The sequence below is a fragment of the Stomoxys calcitrans genome, chromosome 3 (genome assembly GCF_963082655.1).
Source record: "Stomoxys calcitrans chromosome 3, idStoCalc2.1, whole genome shotgun sequence".
Taxonomy (NCBI): Eukaryota; Metazoa; Arthropoda; class Insecta; order Diptera; family Muscidae; genus Stomoxys; species Stomoxys calcitrans.
Window position 1 is genome coordinate 13851211 of NC_081554.1, and position 19895 is coordinate 13871105.

General features: G+C 38.2%; 3 protein-coding genes and 1 long non-coding RNA gene across 5 annotated transcripts; 1 reads left to right on the forward strand and 3 right to left on the reverse strand.

The window, feature by feature from the left end:
* The first annotated feature begins 1739 nt into the window (after positions 1 to 1739).
* LOC106084017 (uncharacterized) lies at positions 1740 to 3492 on the forward strand. Its single transcript, XM_013247413.2, has 3 exons — positions 1740 to 2481; positions 2548 to 2791; positions 2896 to 3492. Exons 1-3 carry the CDS (start codon positions 1940 to 1942, stop codon positions 3172 to 3174), a joined length of 1065 nt encoding a protein of 354 aa, XP_013102867.2. The 5' UTR covers positions 1740 to 1939; the 3' UTR covers positions 3175 to 3492.
* A 27-nt stretch (positions 3493 to 3519) lies between these two features.
* Positions 3520 to 6263, reverse strand: LOC106084019 (eukaryotic translation initiation factor 3 subunit K). Its single transcript, XM_013247415.2, has 3 exons — positions 6073 to 6263; positions 5542 to 5981; positions 3520 to 3805 (listed from the first exon to the last, which is right to left on the reverse strand). Exons 1-3 carry the CDS (start codon positions 6141 to 6143, stop codon positions 3651 to 3653), a joined length of 666 nt encoding a protein of 221 aa, XP_013102869.1. The 5' UTR covers positions 6144 to 6263; the 3' UTR covers positions 3520 to 3650.
* Positions 6264 to 10788: 4525 nt separating this feature from the next.
* LOC106084012 (glutamic acid-rich protein) lies at positions 10789 to 11514 on the reverse strand. The gene has a single exon (XM_013247402.2). The coding sequence runs from the start codon at positions 11512 to 11514 to the stop codon at positions 10789 to 10791; it is 726 nt and encodes a 241-aa protein (XP_013102856.2).
* A 5125-nt stretch (positions 11515 to 16639) lies between these two features.
* On the reverse strand, positions 16640 to 17269 carry LOC106084022 (uncharacterized). Of its 2 annotated transcripts, none has more exons than XR_001220746.2 (3): positions 17229 to 17269; positions 17041 to 17141; positions 16640 to 16972 (listed from the first exon to the last, which is right to left on the reverse strand). It is a non-coding gene; the product is annotated as an uncharacterized LOC106084022 (long non-coding RNA). The 2 variants fall into 2 exon arrangements; XR_001220747.2 differs by having other exon boundaries at positions 17037 to 17141.
* Between the last annotated feature and the right edge of the window lie 2626 nt (positions 17270 to 19895).

Consider the following 19895-nt stretch of genomic DNA (forward strand, 5'->3'; position numbering starts at 1 on the left):
GAGCAAGAATATAGCAACAAAGAGAATGTAAACAAAAATCTGACATGTTAATACTTGGCCGGATATTTGCAGCTGTTTGCGTGAGACTCCGTTCTTGAATCCGCCTTGGTACCAACCTTTAAAGCAACATTAATGCTACGTATGCCAGGATTAACTAATAGAAGGTTAGGTCACAAGCGCAAACATAAAGTGGATATGCCCCATGAACATCATTAAGGATGTCAAATCTGCCGATTGGAAATGTCATCATATAGGAAAAAACGTAAACGTTGTCAGCTGATCGCTTGGCTTAACCTTATTCAGTGAATCCTGTCCGTATGCTAAGGTGGTCTCACAGGAACAGGTGAAAAAAGCCGGTCAGTTTGACGGTATTAATTTTTTGCACGTTCACTTCTTTTTGTTTGTGTTTCTCTTTTTGTCATTTTGGAACTGAAGTCTTAATGACGAGATGGCGGATTGCCCCATATGATTTGTTGTTTGGTTGTTGTAGAAATGAGGCCACCTGTGAAGCCGCTATTACACGGCATACAGTTGTCTTATGGCATTCATATTTAATTTAAAATGTTATGCGTAAAAATTGTTAAAATTGTGAGAAATGTGGTTTAATCATAAATTTGTGAAAACAATCTAATTTGGGTTTGCTTTCATTCGACTGACAACAAGCCCAGTTGATTTCTTTATGTTTTTGTCAGAAGGAATACAGCACGCTGTAAACCAAAGAATTACGTGTTTTATTTTTAAAAGTGATTTTTATATATTAGTTTCATTTGTATCACATGACATGTACAACTCTACCTGTGCTAAATTTGACATGTCATAAGACACCTACATACCGTGTAATAGAGCCTTTAGTAATTGTTTCGCCATGTCCGTATGCAAAGTATTTCACTATCCACAACTAGGTCTTAGCTGAATTTCACATTATGACGATGGAAACCACACAAATCGGAGCTCAAAGATACAACTCGTGTGTTGCTCATAGTCATTCCGTGCCGATTGTTCTCAACTTTAGTTACTGCCATGACATAATTACCATGTAGAGTACCGTAAACAGCTGAGTACATTTTTTTTCTCGCGAAGTGCACTATCTGTCAACAAGTTTTGGTTGTGTGTGTGTGTATTATAGTTAATGACCAACACTGGTAGTGTTGGTAAAATGACGCGAACTTGAAACACAACATCAGAGTTGCACTAATCGCTGATTTTGTCAGACAGTGCACTCAATATTTTGTTGTTGGGCAACTGGCACTACCGGAATATATCTTGGTTGCAGTTACTCCGTATAAATACGGAGAATCCCATTATCCACAACCTGAGGACGCGCGCGATAGCTTTAAGGAGAGCCTCTGATCGAAGCTCAAAGTTCCAAACCTGTGAAGTGATAATAGTTATTGCATGTCCATATTTTTTTGTAATATATGTATGTAATATACTCCAATTGTAAAAAAGGACATATATATATATTGGGTTGCCCAAAAAGTAATTGCGGATTTTTCATATAGTCGGCGTTGACAAAGCTTGTGACTCTGTAATTGCATTCTTTCTTCTGTCAGTTATCAGCTGTTACTTTTAGCTTGCTTTAGAAAAAAAGTGTAAAAAAAGTATATTTGATTAAAGTTCATTCAAAGTCTATTATCAATAGAGTCATTCTCACTTATCAGCAGTTGAAAGTGTGTAATGGATTCATTTGCATTCAGGAAAAAAGAGTGAACAAGTTTTTTATTTCAATGTTTAAAAAAAAAATGCTTACCTGTGTTTATGCGGACTTTAGTTGAACATGCCGGCAAACTGATGCAAAACTAAACATGTGGCACCGCTGGTTGTCATCTTTGGAAAGAAGAAGAAGCATGGGCATAGTTATTGCAAAGAGTGTAGCTATTTCCTCGTCAATTTTAAGGACATATTTTGTGCAGTTGTGTCTTCATTTCTAACTACAAACATGGATAACAACATGCTAAGTCCCGGGTTTTCTATACCCAGTATTGGAACTCCTCTCCATCAAATGGAGGCGGATCAACAGATAGTGGCCAATCCTGTGTACCACCAACCGCCGGCTATACAACAACACAATACCCAACACGATATGAATTCTAATGGCGTTTATAGTGGCCACGATTTAAGTCATATCATGGGTACTGGTTCATCCCCGGCGCCCTCAGTTTCTGCAAGTGGAGGGGCTACAAATAATAATACAACGACTATGGGTCAACATCCCAGTTTGCCAGTACCTCACAAACAAATGCAATCGTATCAACCCTCATACCAAAGTTCCATGACAGCAAGTGGTACGGCAAGTACGGCCTCCGCGGGCCCTCAGTCAATGATGCAGCCCCAGACACCACAGAGTCTTATGTCTCCCATGGTGCCAATGAGCGACAGAACTGATAATATAAGTAATATACATCAAACCATGGGTCCAGCAACTCCCATGACACCAATGACACCGGGCTCAGCGGATCCTGGTATTGTACCACAACTACAGTAAGTGTTGCAATGCTCAAATCTGGTGGATATTAAGTGACTTAACGATTCCAATTTTCGTTTCAGAAATATTGTCTCCACTGTGAATTTATACTGTAAGCTTGACTTGAAGAAAATTGCTTTACACGCCCGTAATGCTGAGTACAATCCTAAACGTTTCGCAGCTGTTATTATGCGTATACGTGAACCTCGTACTACGGCTTTAATATTTTCATCAGGCAAAATGGTTTGTACTGGCGCCAAAAGTGAAGATGACTCTAGGTTGGCAGCTCGCAAATATGCACGTATTATACAAAAGCTGGGATTTCCGGTAAGTCAGCAAAGCCGTGATGAGACATCATAAGGCAGCAAGAGATTATATTTCACATTCTTTACAAATGTTTAAAAATTTAATATTTTTATATTTTCTTTCAGGCAAAATTTCTCGATTTTAAAATACAAAATATGGTCGGTTCCTGTGATGTCAAATTTCCCATACGTCTAGAAGGTCTAGTGCTCACCCATTGTAATTTCAGTTCTTACGAACCAGAATTATTCCCTGGCCTCATATACCGTATGGTGCGTCCACGTATTGTACTGCTGATCTTCGTTTCGGGAAAAGTGGTGCTGACGGGAGCCAAAGTTCGTGGCGAAATTTATGAAGCATTTGATAAGATATTTCCGATTTTGAAAAAGTTTAAAAAACAATCTTAACAACATTTCAAATGTCCCATTATTATTAAGGTACAATTTTCAATAGTCTACGTTATAGGAGGGAATGATGCAAATGACGAAGCGTGCTTTTTCATTACTTTCCACAATTTTCTTTATACATATTTAGTTTTTTTTTGTTATACTCGCTATTTATATGTATTTTATTATTTCTTGGCGTTTTTTTCTTCTATTCCGACCTTAAATTCCATTATTTTATAACTTCGTTTTTCTAGTATTTAAGACAGACTTTCTTTCGTGTACGTAAATTTGTAGATAATCAGTATAAATTTAATTGTTTAATATTCGTTCTGCGAAAATATAACACAAATAGTAATAAAATTAAAATCTTTTCTATGAAAACTCATATGATGTTTCAAATTTTTATTTTTTACTATAGAAAAAGAGTTTTATATTGAGTGGAATATAATGTTTTTTATCCTCTGGTGGTAGTTGGTTGGTAAATTTTTTTATCCACTTTACAAGCATTGTGCCATCAAACCTCCCAGATTGTCGAATTCAATCTTTTCGGTGATATTCTTGGTTTTGATTTTCTCATCTTGGGATGCAATTAATACTAGACTACCTTGAGTCTTCCAGCCATTTTGTTTTACCCATTTTTCCAATGTAGAATCTGAAAGAAAAAAATTTAGTATGAATTTTTTTAAGAGTTAATGAAAGCTAATAAATATGCTATATTGAGACTTCGTAATCCATCGTTTTAAAAATCTAAAAAGCAACAAAGTGCTCTGAATTTGAGCTGCAACAAACTTATGAAGCGATTATTGCGTAGCTCTACAAACTTTGGCGGCCTTTATGATTGGATGAGGGCACAGAAGCAGGAGCCTTAATTGGATTCTTGTAACCAGGGAATTATATAGGCAATGTCTTTAATGCGGAGGTCTTCGCGGTTTTGGTGACGGTGTCTATGCGGAAGCAGTGGCCGATCAGACTGTCAAGCTATATGTGCACAGTCACGCGGCTCTGACATCGTGTCATTTGAGATCGAAGGAAAAAAACGAACCTCTGCACTAAAGGTCCTCGCTTTTTCGGATCTGTGCAGCGTCTTGCAGGCGGAGGTATTCGCGGTTCTGAAGGCATTGGAGACGATGTCGATGCGGGAGCGGCGGCCTAATTAAACTCTCACGATATATGTGGACGCTCTGACGTTGGGCCATGTCAGGTCAATACTGGTTAGAAGATAGAAAGCACTTCTTCAAAGAAAAGTTTAAGGCTGTTAGGCTCTGCTGGATCCCGGGCAATTAAGGGTTGGCAGGGATCGAAGTGGCTGATAAGCTGGCCAGGAATGTGTCGATGATTGACACAGATCATGCTACGCAATCTGTGAGACCTCGCCTGTGCAAGCTTCTTCCTAGGGTAAACGCCTTCTACGGTAACTGCTTGAATGAAGTTTGGTATGGTGCTGTGTGTTCCAGGGTGGCGAAGTCCCTGTGGCCGAGTATTTCGTTAAGCAGGACATCACTGTGGCGGAGGAAGCATGAATTCGGGCTGCAACATCAGATCGCTGACGTTGCGTTGGACACAGCAAGAAGCTGACTTCTGCAGCGTGTGCGATTAAGAGCAGGATTTGGAAACGGTACAGCACTTTATGTCACTGCCCCCCAATTGGGGGAAGAAAACGGGCCTGCTCTCCCTCTAGACACTTAGTCCTTTAGTCGTTTTTGCTGTATTGCACAGCGGTATGGTAAAACGCTATTTGAGCCTCCTTGTCTTCTTTTCTCTTCTACCTTTTCTATGACGAACATAATGTTGTACGAGTGAAGCGGCTACTAATCGAGTTTGCTAGTCGCTTGCCCTCTAATCAAGCCTAACCTATCCCTAATCTCTGCCTGCACACGAAACTTCAACACTAAAACCGCGACATGCAAGAAGTTCAGAAATAATCAACAGTAAGCGATAATCAGCTGTTAGAAGGTGCATGCTTGCAGATCATGTACCGTCGGTCGAATACCTCAGATGAGGTTTAATTATTCGATGCAAGGTGGTGGGGACTTGTAGAGGAATGCAAAATTGTTCCAAAACCTGTTTCCAATAGAACATGGAGACAAAAGGGTGGTCAACAAAAAATAAGGGCGAGCACTTTAACTTAAGTGGACTTTGGTCACTTTTGGCGCCAACAAATGATAAGTGTCCCGACAAAATCTCTACGTTGATAATGAAGAATTGCACTAGAAGTTGAGTATCTGACCCACAGACCCCGATCACCCTATACTAATCCTACTGAAATTACAAACAGATCGTTTTGGTTGATCACGCATCCCCAGATTAGTGTTTTTTTTTTCTAGATTTCGATATATAACAGAAATAAGATTTAAATTGACCCTCCCACCAATTCTAAAATACACTCACCTTCAATACCACCCAAGAGCTCCTTCAGCAAATCCTTTTTAATTGTCTGGAAGGTAATGCCCACGACATGGCAAACAAATTTGCGTATCGAATCATGGAAACCGGCAATGTGACGGAATAACATTGTGTTCATATCAGCTCTCTGCCAGAACAAAGTGAAATCGGCACGTTCCAAAATATCAGCCAAATCAATAATGGTCTGAACAATTTCGTTTTTCATTTGTTGTGGCAGCAACAAACACTTGGCCATAACAAAATCGGTATGTGGCAGGTTGGTGAGACACTTCAACAGAATGGTATTGGTAATGTGATAGTTTAGCATATGGGGATTGAATTGATACAACTTCAAGACGGCTAAATTTGCCTCCAGATCATAGGTATTGTTTTTGGCCTGTTCCTCGACATATGACTCCAATGTCTTTAAATGGTCGGGGTTGTATCTGCAAAATAAAAGTAAAGCCATCATCATCATGATGTTAGGTTATGTTTGTGTTGTTTTGTTCGCGTGTAAGTTCCCATCGGTATAATTACCTTTCGATGCATGCCAACATCTCTTGGATGGTTTGGCTTTGGCCATTACCCATAGTCACCATGTGTGGCATTTTTCTTATATTATTTTCTAACGTTTGATGACTAAAATTAAAAAAAATTGGGATATTTGTTGAAGCACTCGCAAAAACAATACCAACCAAAAGTGACGTTTAGCGAAAAAGAAAGCAAGTGATGCCCATTTGATGGATAAATAAAAAACGCCAAAAAGTATTGGGCAACACCATTATAACGGCAGTGACGTAACGTTCGGTTAGTGAAAAAGAATGTTTATTGGAGAGTGAAGTTAAATTAAAATCTCTAATCCAAAAAATAAATGATTTAAAATAATGCTATAAATGCGCATTTAATATAGTAAAAATTACTTATTTAGAATGCGGCATATGTAGCATGCCCAGAAGAGTGTTTCAAGTGTCATACGGGCGATTATAACGCAATGGGTTGTAGGAGAATCGTCGATAAGAGTTGCTAAAACTTCCGCAAACGCAATGGATTGTCCAATGATAACACAGAAGGGTGTTTCTCACATATCTATGAGTGCAGTCCGATTCAAGTTTAAGCTCAATGATAAGGGATCTCCTTTTTAACACCTTTCTGAAATGGCATATTTTTTGTACGGTTTTATCCCACTGTGAGATAAAACCTTTCTTTCTCCTTTCTCAAATGGCATATTTTTTACTAGTTTTTGTTCGGTTTTATCCCTCTGTGGATTGGTCTATATGACAACTATATCCAAATATAGTCCGATTTGGCTCATTCAAGAACTTAACCTGTGTAAGAAAAATATATGGGCCTGTCTCAAATTTCGGCTCACTACCAAAATTTTTGACACATAGGCATACAGACGGACGGACAGAGACACAAGCATCGTTAAATCGTCTTAGAATTGTTACGACAATGAAGAATGTAGTTGTTATTATTAGTTGTAGTTAGGGTCGTAAATGGATATTTCGATGTGTTTCAAACGGAATGACTAATGAATATGTTCCCTAATCTATGGCGGCGGGTATAAAAATGCAATTTCGCTAAAAATCTACCAAAATCGAAATGGGCTGTCCATCCAATCAAACCCTTAAAGTTATTAGTAAATTTGATAGAAAAAGCCCAAAACTTGTTGGGTGACAAACCATTCATTATTTCTCAAAATTCAAAAAACACTTCATGCTAAATTGTGTAAAGATCGGACAAAAATGGTGGCTTCTACAGCCTTAAAAGGCCGTATCGGATGAAAGATATATATGGGAGCTTTATGTAAATCTGGTCCGATTTTGACGAAAATTTTGTATATATAGGGACACGTCAAATAAACCACTTCATACCAAAATTTTGTAAAGATCGGACCAAAATAATGCCTTCTACAGCCTTAAGAGGTCATATCGGATGAAAGATATATATATGGGAGCTATATCTAAATCCGGTCCGATTTCCACCAAATTTTGCACACATATAAAACACCTGATGCCAAAATTTGTGAAGATCGGACCAAAACTATGGCTTCTACAGGATTTAAAGTCCATATCGGATGAAAGATATATATGGGAGCTATATCTAAATCTGGTCCGATTTCCACCAAATTTTGCACACATAGAGGACGTCAAATAAAACACCTCATGCCAAAATTTGTGAAGATCGGACCAAAACTGTGGCTTCTACAGGCTTTAAAGGCCATATCGGATGATAGATATATATGGAAGCTATAACTAAATCTGAACCGATTTTTTTCAAAATCAATAACGTTGGTAGGTTGGACGAAAAAAGAGACTTACGCCAAATTGAATGACAATCGGACAACAAATGTGATCTGTACCTTGATCACAAGAATACATGGACATGGACATAGCTAAATCGAATCAGGAAGTGATTCGAAGTCAATCGGTATACTTATCAATGGGTCTAGTTTTTCTCCTTCTTAGCGTTGCAAACAAATGTACAAAGTTATAATACCCTGTACCACAGTGGTTGTGTAGGTCGTTCAAATCGACAGCTAGATTTGGAAGACAGTTTTATGAAATTAGTTTTTGATTGAAAATTTCGTCAAAATTTGATTTAAAAATTTTTTTGTTAAATTTTTATTTTCAAAAACAAGTTTTTTTTGTAAAAATTAGATTTTCATAAATTTTTTTACAAAAAAATTTCATAAAAAAATTTTAGATTTCCTAGAAATATGGGGAAATTTAATTTTTATAAAAAACTTGGCCAACATTGGCTATAGAAAAATCTTTAAACTTCGGCAAAATTTAGTTTTTAAAAAAATTTTTTCAGAAATTCGGATTTCTAATTTTATCAAAAATGGAGTATTTGTTCTATTTGTTTTGATTTTGTTGTTGTTTTGCATTGAAACTTCCTTAACAATCCTGCCAAGTAGTATAGACAAGTTTTACCCCTGCGCTTTATTTTCAGATGCATCATAACAAATATTTGGCTTTCCATACGTCTGTGCGTCCGTCCGACTGTCCGTTCGTCTGTCTGTTCGTCCGTCCGTCTGTCCGTCCGTCCGTCCGCCCGTCTGTCTGTCGAAAACTAGCTATCGAAGAAATAAAGCTAGTTGCTTGAAATTTTGCACAAATACTTTTTATTAGGTCAGTTGGGATTGTAAATGGGTCAAATCGGTCCATGTTTTGATATAACTGCCATATAAATCGATCTTGGGGCTTGACTTCTTCAGCCTCTAGAGGGCGCAATTCTCATCCGATTTGACTGAAATTGTGTACGTGGTGTTTTGGTATCACTTCCAACAACTGCGCTAAGTATGGTTCATAACCTGATATAGCTGCCATGTAAACCGATCTTGGGTCTTGACTTCTTCAGCTTTTAGAGGGCGCAATTCTTATCAGATTTGGTTGTAATTTTGCACGTGGGGTTTTAGTATCACTTCCAACAGCTGTGTTAAGTATGGTTCAAATCGGTTCATAACCTGGTATAGATGTCATATAAACCGATCTTGCATCTTGACTTCTGGAGCCGCTAGAGGGCGCAATTCTCATCCTGATATAGCTGCCATATAAACCGATCATGGGTCTTGACTTTTTCAGCTTTTGGAGGGCGCAATTCTAATCAGTTTTGGTTGTAATTTTGCACGTGGTGTTTTGGTATCACTTCCAACAGCTGTGTTAAGTATGGTTCAAATCGGTTCATAACCTGGTATAGCTGTCATATAAACCGATATTGGATCTTGACTTCTGGAGCCGCTAGAGGGCGCAATTCTCATCCGATTTTGCTGAAATTTTTGTATGAGGTGCTTTGTTATGACTTCCAACAACTGTGCTTAGTATGGCGCAAATCGGTACATAACCTGATATGGCCGCCATATAAATCGATCTGGGATTTCGAGCCTCTAGAGGGCGCAATTCTCATCCGATTTGACAGAAATTTTGTACAACGGCTTCTCCCATGACCTTCATCAAACGTATCCGATATGGTCTAAATCGATGTATAGCTCGATATAGCTCCCATATAAACCGATCTCCCGATTTTGCTTCTTGAGCCCCTACAAGGCGCAAATATTATCTGAATGGACAGAAATATTACACAATGACTTCTACAATGTTCAGCATTCAATTCGTTTATGGTCCGAATCGGACTATAACTTGTTTGATATTGTTGTTGTTGTGTATCGAAAAGTTCTTAACAATCCAACAATGGCGTTTGCCCAAATTTTACCCCCGCGCTATCTTTTCAGACGCATTATAACATGGCGTTGTTGTTAGTCTTTGTGTGCTGCCTTGGAATTAATGGTCAATAATATGCTCAATAACGAATACCATTTTTGGAAAATGTTCAGCCAACCAAAATCCCACACCGGGGGGTACTCGGTTGGAGTCCATTGACTGTCTGTAATGTGGTGACTCCTCTGCATGTATTAAACCACCAAAGTGATGATACACAAAAAAAAAGACACAACAGTGAGAGACATATCCCAAGTCATGAAAAAAATTGGGGATGTTTTGTTTTCCTGGCCTTTGGCAAATACGTAAAATGGCCGAGTCAAAAAGAAACTCATTGCCCTCATCCATTGTTTTGGGAAGTTTTGAGCAAAAGGCAAAAAAATAGATTACGAGTATAGTTAACTAGTAAAATCTTTATATATCGATCCACAAACTGATGTGGATATAACAGTTTTGGATATAGCTCTCATATATAACGATCTTTTATTTTCACTCTTAAGTTTCCAAAAGACCAGATTTTTATCCAATTGTCTGAAATTTGCTATCCGAAGTGCCTTTATGCACACACCAAATGCGGCACTGGTAGGTGCATGCATAAATATATGTCTCGTCATAGACCGACCCCTCGATTTAATTTATTGGGCTCCCAGGATTCACTGAATAAGGTTAAGCCAAGCGATCAGCCAACATACAATTTTTTTTTAATGTTTAGCAGTACTTTGCATTGAGGATGTCAACTTGTTCTCTTTTTACATTCTTTCTTTGTTTACGTTTTCTCCTATATGATGACTTTTTCAATCGGTAGATTTGACAGCTTGATGATGTTTTGCATGTGACCTAACCTTCTATTAGTGAATCCTGTTGGGCTTCTAAAAGCATTAAAATTTTATCCAATTGTACTGAAATTTGATTTTTGGAATCGACTTTAATCGACTTTATATCAAAGCAAAAACTATCTCCCCTCCCTCTCGTATAAAAAACCCCTCTTCTCTTCAAAAAATTAAAATTTATTTTATATCCTTTTTTCCAAGCTTTAATGTTTCTTCTCACTTTCCTTCTTGTGATCGCTTTTCTTGTGTTCCTTTTTCTTCTCTTCACTGCCCCATTTTTTACTCTCCTCACCTCCTTCATGATGTTTCTTCTTCTTCTCATATTTCTTATGATCCTCATCGTGATGGCCTTTCTTATAGCTTGCCTTTTTGCTTTTGTGCTCCTTCTTTTTGCCCTGCTCATGCTCTTCACCGCTCTTGTATTCCTTTTCTTCTTTTTCATGATGCTTGTGATCTTTGCCATATTTCTTGTGATGTCCACCCTTGTCTTCATCGTCATAGAACTTCTTATCCTTTACATATTCATCCTTGAAGAATTTCTTATGGTGCTCCAATTCCTTGTGGCCCTTTTTGTGCTTCTTCTTTTGATGATGTTTGCCTCCTTTTTTCTCCTTGCCCTTTTTGTGCTCTTCACCGTACTCGTCCTCTTCATGATAATGTTTCTTCTTTTTGCCACCACCATGCTCATAATGATGCTTGTGATCCTCCTCCTCATGGTGTTTCTTCTCATCCTCATCCCACAGCTTGTGCTCCTTCAGGCCTTTGTCAGATTCATGTTTCTTTTCTTCGCTATCCTCTTCTTCGTATTTTTTGCCCTCAGACTCCTTTTCTTCGGAGGATTCCTCCTCCTCTTTGTGTTCCTTGGCCCAAGCTACTACATTAAGCGTTAGTAGTGTAAAGATCAGCAACAACTTCAGCTTGTGGTTCATTGTGGTGGCCAACAACGTCTCCACCAATACTGGCCTTTACCACAATAGTTGTTGGGTATTTTATACTGTTGGGCTTATAGAGGACCACTATTTACTCCAAAGCGCAAGTGACCACAAATTGATTTCTTGTAATGGGCCATTATTGTTATGGTTTATTGCCATGGATAGATAAAATTAGATTACGAAAGAGCCACTGGAGCAAATTTTAAGCTTGACTTGAATTGATGACAATTACGATTACATTGTAGATTTGGTGCCTCAATGGGATTGTTGCATGACAAGAAAAGTTCATTGACTTGTATGCAGATGGGAGGGACTGAGACTTGATATCAATGTTAGCAGATTTAAATTAAAGAAATTTCAAGAAAAAAAGTAGAAATGAGAAAGTAAAAACAAGTAAAAGAGTGTTAAATGCGTCAGGGCCGAATCTTGCAAACCCACCACCATGGATTTTGCTAAAATATGGAAGCTATATCTGGTTATAGACCGATTTGGACCGTACTTGGCACATTTGTTGAGAGTCATAACTGAACACTGTATGGAAAATTTCAGCCAAATCGGATGGAAATTGGAGTTTCCAGGGGCTCAAGACGTCAAATCAGAAGATCGGCTTACATGGGAGCAATATCAGGTTTTTGACCGATTTGGGCCGTACTTGGCGCAGTTGTTTGAAGTCATAACAAAACACTATATGCAAAAGTTCAGCCAAATCGGATGGAAATTGAGTCTTTCAGGGGCTCAAGAATCGTGAGATCGGTTTATATGGGAGCTATATCCAAATCTGAACCGATGTGGCCCATTTGCAATCCCTAACGACCTACATTAATATTAAGTATCTGTGCCACCGTAGGGCAGAGGTCAGCATGTCCGCCTTTGACTCTGAACGCCTGGGTTCGAATTTTGGCGAGACCATCGGAAAACTTTTTCAGCGGTGGTTTTCCCCTCCTAATGCTGGCAACATTTGAGAGGAACTATGTTATGTAAAAACTTCTCACCCAAGAGGTGTCGCACTACGGCACGCCGTTCGGACTCGGCTATAAAAAGGCGGTCCCTTATCATTGAGCTTAAAACTTGAATCGGACTGCACTCATTGATATGTGAGAATTTTGCCCCTGTTCCTTAGTGGAATGTTTATGGACAAAATTTGCATCTGTGCAAAATTTCAAGTGGCTAACCTTACGCGCTCGACCGCTATCGTGATTTCGACAGACGGACGGACATGGCTAGATCGACTCAGGATGTCGAGACGATCAAGAATGTATATACTTTATGGGGTCCTAGATCAATTTTCGAGGTGTTACAAACGGAAAGATTAGATTAGTATTCCCCCATCCTATGGTGGTGAGTATAAAAATTGGAGCGAGTCTGTAGATCAGACCTAGATATGACAATAAGAAAGGCCAAGTAAAAGTGTGCTAAGTTTGGCCCTCCACCATGGATTGCATTTGTCAAGTTCTTTGAATGACTTTTTGAATATACATATGAGCTCCATCAAGTTATTAACCGATATGGACTGTAATTCAGGCAAATCGAGTAAAAATTGCGCTCTCCAGTGGCTCAGAGTGTCAAATTGGGAAATTGGTGTACATGCCAGCTATATCAGGATATCAAACGATTTAGACTATACTTGGTTGAAAGTCATAGCAAAACACCACGTGCAAAATTTTAGCCAAATCGGATAGTAATTGCGCACTCTCATCCGATCTCCCGATTAGACTTCTTGAGTTCGGTTCGGTTTATATGGCGGCTATATCAGGTTATGGACTGATTTCGATCACACTTGGCACATTTGTTATTTCTTAACGATACATGCAAAATTTCAGCCTAATCGGATAAGAATTGCGCCCTCTAGAAGCTTAAGAAGTCAAGACCCAAGATCGGCTTATATGACAGCTATATAAGATTATTAACCGATTTCAATCACATTAAATATACAGTTGTTGGAAGCGATACCAAAACACCACTTGCAAAATTTCAGCCAAATCGGATAAGAATCGCGCCCTCTAGAGGCTAAAGACGTCAAGACCCAAGATCGGTTTATATGGCAGTTATATCAAAACATGGACCGATTTGGCCCATTTACAATCTCAACTGACCTACACTAAAAAGAAGAATAAGAAGTATTTGTGCAAAATTTCAAGCGCCTAGCTCTACTCCTTCGAAAGTAAGCGTACTTTCGACAGACAGACGGACGGACATGGCGAGATCGGCTTAAAATGTCATGACGATCAAGAATACATATACTTCATGGGATCTTAGAATCATATTTCGAAGTGTTAAAAACGGAATGACGAAATAAGTATACCCCCATCCTATGGTGGAGGGTATAAAAGGATAGGTAGCAAGCTCCTACCCGATGCCACTAGAAGTATTTTTATTCCACTGAGGAGCACTGGTCTACATCCACCTAAGTGTCTACCTTGTTTATACCAACCAGTTGTGTTTGATATCCATATTTTGCCTTTTGGCCCTCTATTGGTTTTGGGTGGTGTTTTTGGAGTAACGGGGGGATACCCATATTCTGCCTATTGGCCCACTATTGATTTTGGGCGGTGTTTTTGGGGTGACGGGTCCGCCCCCTTCCCATATCAAAAAAATAATGATGCCTATGGTTCCTTCCAGACCAACCTATACAATCTGTGAAAATTTTTAGAAAATCGGTTCAGCCACTTTTGATTCTACGGAACAAATCTGATTTTGCAAACCAGATTCGTAATCTACATTCATTTGAGCCCCATATTGATATGAACGTTTTATTTGTCTGCTTGGAGAAATTTTGGGGTTAGGACGACTTCCTGGGTACCTGAACCCAATTTTCAATACCACATTCGTATGCTACTCTTCAATACCTTTCATTTGTTACTCATATTGTCCTTATCGGTACACTTTTGATTTTGGTTGTTGTTTTTGGAGTAACTGGGAAGGGTATGCCCCTGCCGATATCAACAATCTATAAAGTCTGTTCCTCCCTCCTGCCCATATGCGTAATCTACTCCCGAATACCATTCATTTGAGTCCCATATTGTCATGATCGTCCAATAAACCTATTTTAGGGGGTTTTAGGGGTTGGGGCGGCCTCCCAGTTACTTGGACCCAATTTCTAATATGAAATTCGTACTCTACTCCTGAATACCTTTTATTTGAGTCCCATACTGTCACGATCGCTACACTTTTATTTTCGGGTACTACTTTCAGGGTGAGGGGGAGAGTCCGCCGTTCTCTGAAAACAATTAAACGAAAGTTAACTCTCAAGTTTTCTCATGTGAGTTTACTAATTTAAAATTTTTGTTTTAATTCGCCAAAAAAAAAGTTCGTAAACCAATAAAATTTGAGATTGCAAGCCGCTCCGCTCCCGCTCCGACTAAAATAAGCCTGGTCCCCTCTGAATCCCTGGTCCCATGTAGCCCTAATTTTACCGAAAACCACACTGATCTTTCCACATTCTTTTACTTAAGAAACTCAATATTTTGTTTCAATTTACTGTGTTAATTTAGTTTTTTATACCCACCAACGAAGTATGGGGGTATATTCATTTTGTCATTCCGTTTACAACACATCGAAATATCCATTTCCGACCCTATAAAGTTTATAAATTCTTGGTCAGCGTAAAAATCGAAGACGATCTAGCCATGTCCGTCCGTCGGTCTGTTGAAATCACGCTTTTTTGTCTATAAACAGGTTAAGTTCGAAGATGGGCTATATCGGACTATATCTTCTTATAGCCCCCATATAGACCGATCAGCCGATTTAGGGTCTTAGGCCCATAAAAGCCACATTTATTATCCGATTTTGCTGAAATTTGGGACAGTGAGTTGTGTTACGCCTTTCGACATCCTTCCTCAATTTGGCCCAGATCGGTCCAGATTTGGATATAGCTGCCATATGGACCGATCCGCCGATTTAGGGTCTTACACCCATAAAAGCCACATTTATTATCCGATTTAGCTGAAATCTGGGACAGTGAGTTGTGTAAGGCCCTTCGACATCCTTTTTCAATTTGGCCCAGATCGGATATAGTTGCCATATAGACCGATATCTCCAGGCTTTGGGCCCATAAAATGCGCATTTATTGTCCGATGTCGAAATTTGGGACAGTGAGTTAAGTTAAGCCCCTCGATATTTTTTACTTTTTTTAATTGGCTCCCCTCGATATACTTCTGCAATATGGCACAGATCGGTCTAGATTTGGATATAGCTGCCATATAGACCGATCTCTCGATTTAAAGTTTTGAGCCCATAAAAGGCGCATTTATTGTCCGATTTCGAACAGTGAAATGTGCTTTGCCCTATAATATTCTTCTTTAATTTGGCTCAGATCGGTCCAGATTTGAATATAGCTGCCGATCTCTCAATATAAGGTTTTGGGCCTTAAAAGGCGCATTTATAGTCCGATTTCGCCGAATTTGGGACAGTGAGTTGTGTTAGACCCTTCGACACCCCTCTTCAATTTGGCCTAGATCGGTTCAGATCTAGATATAGCTGCCATATAGACCGATCTCTTGATTTAAAGTCAAGAAAGGCACATTTATAATCCGATTTCGCTGAAATTTGACACAGTGACATATGCTAGGTTTTTCGACATCCGTCTATAATTGGATATGGCTACCAAAAAGACCAATATTTTGTTCTACAAAATTTAACAATAACTTTCACTTTTTGGACCTCTTAATATCAGTGTCGAATTTGGTCCATATTGCGATATAGCTGCTATGGGGACATAAATTATGCATTTTCATCGGATTATGACGAAAGGTGGTTTACATATAAACCCGAGGTGGTGGGTATCCAAAGTTCGGACTGGCCGAATTTAACGCCATTTTTCTTGTTTTGAAATTGGTTGAACGATTTAAATTTCGATTAAATTTCCCTTAAACATTTGACTGTGTAGGGATGTAATTTCCAATAAAAATTCAATGCATTTAGGCTTCACAAATATTTTGGAATTTAAAATCCAATTAATCAAGTTCATGAATACTTTAGTGATGGGTTATTAACATAATTTTTTTACCTGGCTTTTTTTTTTTGTTTCGAATCAACAACCAACAGTGAAAACAATTTTAAAGGCAATGCAAATTTGGTTAATTGCATTGTACGCATGAACACCTAGTCGCGAAAAAAATTGGACTTTCATACATGTGTCAACATTTATATTGTGGCCAATGTACATATTCATTACATTTATTTACATTTTAATATTAAACAAATGTATGTGTATGTATGTGTGTGTGTGTGTGCGTATGTGTGGGGAATTATATGCACATCCGTTTGTCCGTCCATTTGTAAGTTCATCTGTTGGTTGCAAGGGCATGAACACATGAAAAGCCAAATTGGCAAAGTTTGAGGGGGACTAAAGGCGTAGCTTTTTTTTCGCCATAATCCTTTTTCATTGTGCGATGGGGCGAATGAAGTATTTACTTTGGTTTTTTGTACTTGCTCATATTAGTAAAACACAATCAAGCTGCGAAAAAATGAATGTATGAATGACTGAAACACCCACAAAACCATTATATGAGAATACATACATACCCGAAACCATTGTATGAGAATACGGAAGAATGCAACATGGATGCTTTCATTACGTACGCGATTCATTAACCAATGTAATTGTTGGCCACCAATATTGAATGCTTTTGAATGAGGTGTTATAAGAAAATATGCAAAAGTCAATTAAAACATTGCCGAAAGAGTATTTAAATATATTATTTGACAAGTACTTTTACTAAAATTTCGGAGTTGCTGCCATTAATGTATGTGGAAATGATGCTATAAGACATGTCCTTTAGACTTGGATAACGAACCATGCTCTAGAAAAGTGAATGAAGGCCCAACCAAAATAAAAAAGATTTAATGTTTGTTTCAATGTCAATTTACGTCTCGCCTACACTCAGAAAAATGATGCGCATAAAATAATGTAAAATACTTATTTCAAATAAGGGCATTATAACTTAGTGAATTTGTTTGTTACACCCAGAAGAAAGAGAGATAGATCTATTGATAGGTATACCGATCGACTCAGAATCACTTTCTGATTTGATTTATATATGTCCGTCTGTCCGTCTGTCCATGTTAATTTTTGTACAAAGTACAGGTCGCAATTTTCATCTGATCGTCTTTGAATTTGGCAAAAGCATTTTTCTGGGCCTAGAGACGAAGCCCTTTGAAATTGGAAAAAATCGGTTCACATTTGTTTATAGCTCCGATATATATGTTCGTCCGATTTGATCTAAAATTGCAATTTTATCATCACTTGTAAACCGATTCGCACGAAATTGTACACGAGGGGTACTCTTACAAGTCTCGATATTATTTGTGAATTTCATACAAATCGATTTTGGATTTAGGGGTTCTCTTATGAGTCGCCATTACTGGTGAATTTCATACAAATCGGTTCAGATTTAGCCCTCATATATATGTTCGTCCGATTTGGACTAACATTGCAATTATATCTTCATTTGAAATTGGTCATAAAATATTAAGAATTTTTTTTTTGGGCTTTTTTTTCAAAAAATTTTAAAATTCAATATATTTGAAAAAAATGCTACGTCAATATAAATTCTCCTTATTATGAATATACTAGCATATGCCCGGTCGCTTCGCTGTCCCCGATGGTACACCCAATATCAAGATGTGACTGTATCGCATTTTAATAGCTTTAGCCTTGTCCGTAAAAAAAGAAAATTTTGAAATTTTCAGTGCCTTAATGTACGGATTAAAAAAAATCAAGTCGGCCGATAAATCTGTCAAGGTGTAACTGTATCGCAATTTTGAGGTCTTTAGCACAATCCGCAAATAAAGAACCATTTTGTACGTTTTAGCACCTAAATGTACAAATTTCAAAACAATCTTCTAGTCATCCGTTACAGATGTAGCTCAGTCTGTAAATAAAGTGCCACTTTGTACGTTTTAGTACCGAAATTAACGAATATCAAAAAATCTGCTAGTCGTCCGGTACATACTGCCAAGAAGTTCCTGTATCCCAAATTTCAAATCCGTAGCTCAATCTATAAAGAAAGTATTAAATAATACCAATTACAGCACTTTACTACTTTTTATTCCAATCCTGGTACGATTTCAACATTTCATATTTAGTACAACTTATCGTATATATCTCAAGATATCGATAATTTTCAGCAATTTTTTTTAATTTTACCTTTCCCTAAATAAGCTATTTCGTACTTTCTGGTACCAAAATGTATGATTTGTTAAAAAATCACTTAGTCAGGCAACAAATATTTCTTAGTAGAACTTACATGTTAAATTTCGGAGCTCTAGTTCAATCCTTAGAGAAAGTATGAAAGGATACCAAATAAGGTACTAAACGTACGTTTCTTCAGTTTCCATCACTATTTTTCTTATTTTTTCTATCTACCCCCTTTAGTTCGCAACAACAATCATTTAAGCTAAATTTCGAAGTTCTAGCTCTTGCCGTTCGCCCTATGCAAAGTTCACCTATTTCGTACCTTTTTTGGTACTTTTTTGTTTCTAAATGTTCAAAAACTCTTGGCATCCTAATTTAGCTTTCCATAGTGTACATAAAATTCAAAGTTCTAGCTCAATTAACAAACGAGGTACCAAAAAGTACCAATTGCGGTACTAAACGTACCATTTTTCCAATTTTTTCGAGACGCTCTTCAATTTGAGCCCAAAATCATAACCCTAGCTGTTTCGAACTATTAGTACCTAAACGTATGAATATCACAAAACCCCCTCTTATCGCAAGCATACCACCCAAGATCCACATTTGTGCAAAATTTTATGACTTTAGCTTTAGCCGCTTGGGCTGGGCGTTAATCAGTCGGTCAGCCAATCAGTCAAACACGTGTCTCTTTTAAAAATATAGTGATAAAATTTCATTTAAATCGGACAACGGAATCGAGGTTCAGGCGTAATGCGTTTTTGTTTTTAAAAATATTTATTGAAATTTGTCTACAGAAAAAATTTCGGAAAATGTTGTTTGAGACAGATAAGCATAATAAAAAGACGTTAAAAATGTTTAAAAATGTCTGGAGTCTCCATTGCGGGATGGCTGGCTTGGTTTTCCCAGTGTACTTGAAAGCGGGGGGCTCGTTTTCTTCTTCAGCATTTAAGTGTTATGCTCTTCGGTTGGTCCGATTGCGCTGACGGTACATACTCCTCTGTCTCCTTCGTCGTGCCCTAGATCGCTTTCTCGGTGTTTGTGAGCTTAGGAAAGCCATCGCTCACTTCTACCGTCATCCCCATGCTCTCATCTCTCGATTCGGCTGCGATGACCGTGTCATTGACACCGTCGCTGTCTGAATCCGAGTCGGAAACATCACCTTTACTTAAAGGCTGGGGATGAACTGTGCATCCCTCTGGTTTATCTGTCTATTCCTCATTAATAAGTATGACGACTAAAAGTT

Bases quoted from the DNA above. Each gene is read 5' to 3' on its own strand.
- LOC106084017 (XM_013247413.2), top strand. From the start codon at position 1,940: ATGGATAACAACATGCTAAGTCCCGGGTTTTCTATACCCAGTATTGGA. The intron at 2,482-2,547 runs GTAAGTGTTGCA...TTTTCGTTTCAG, and splicing joins GGTATTGTACCACAACTACA to AAATATTGTCTCCACTGTGA. The intron at 2,792-2,895 runs GTAAGTCAGCAA...ATTTTCTTTCAG, and splicing joins TACAAAAGCTGGGATTTCCG to GCAAAATTTCTCGATTTTAA.
- LOC106084019 (XM_013247415.2), bottom strand. From the start codon at position 6,143: ATGCCACACATGGTGACTATGGGTAATGGCCAAAGCCAAACCATCCAA. The intron at 5,982-6,072 runs GTAATTATACCG...TTTATTTTGCAG, and splicing joins ATGTTGGCATGCATCGAAAG to ATACAACCCCGACCATTTAA. The intron at 3,806-5,541 runs GTGAGTGTATTT...TTTTTCTTTCAG, and splicing joins GCTCTTGGGTGGTATTGAAG to ATTCTACATTGGAAAAATGG.
- LOC106084012 (XM_013247402.2), bottom strand. From the start codon at position 11,514: ATGAACCACAAGCTGAAGTTGTTGCTGATCTTTACACTACTAACGCTT.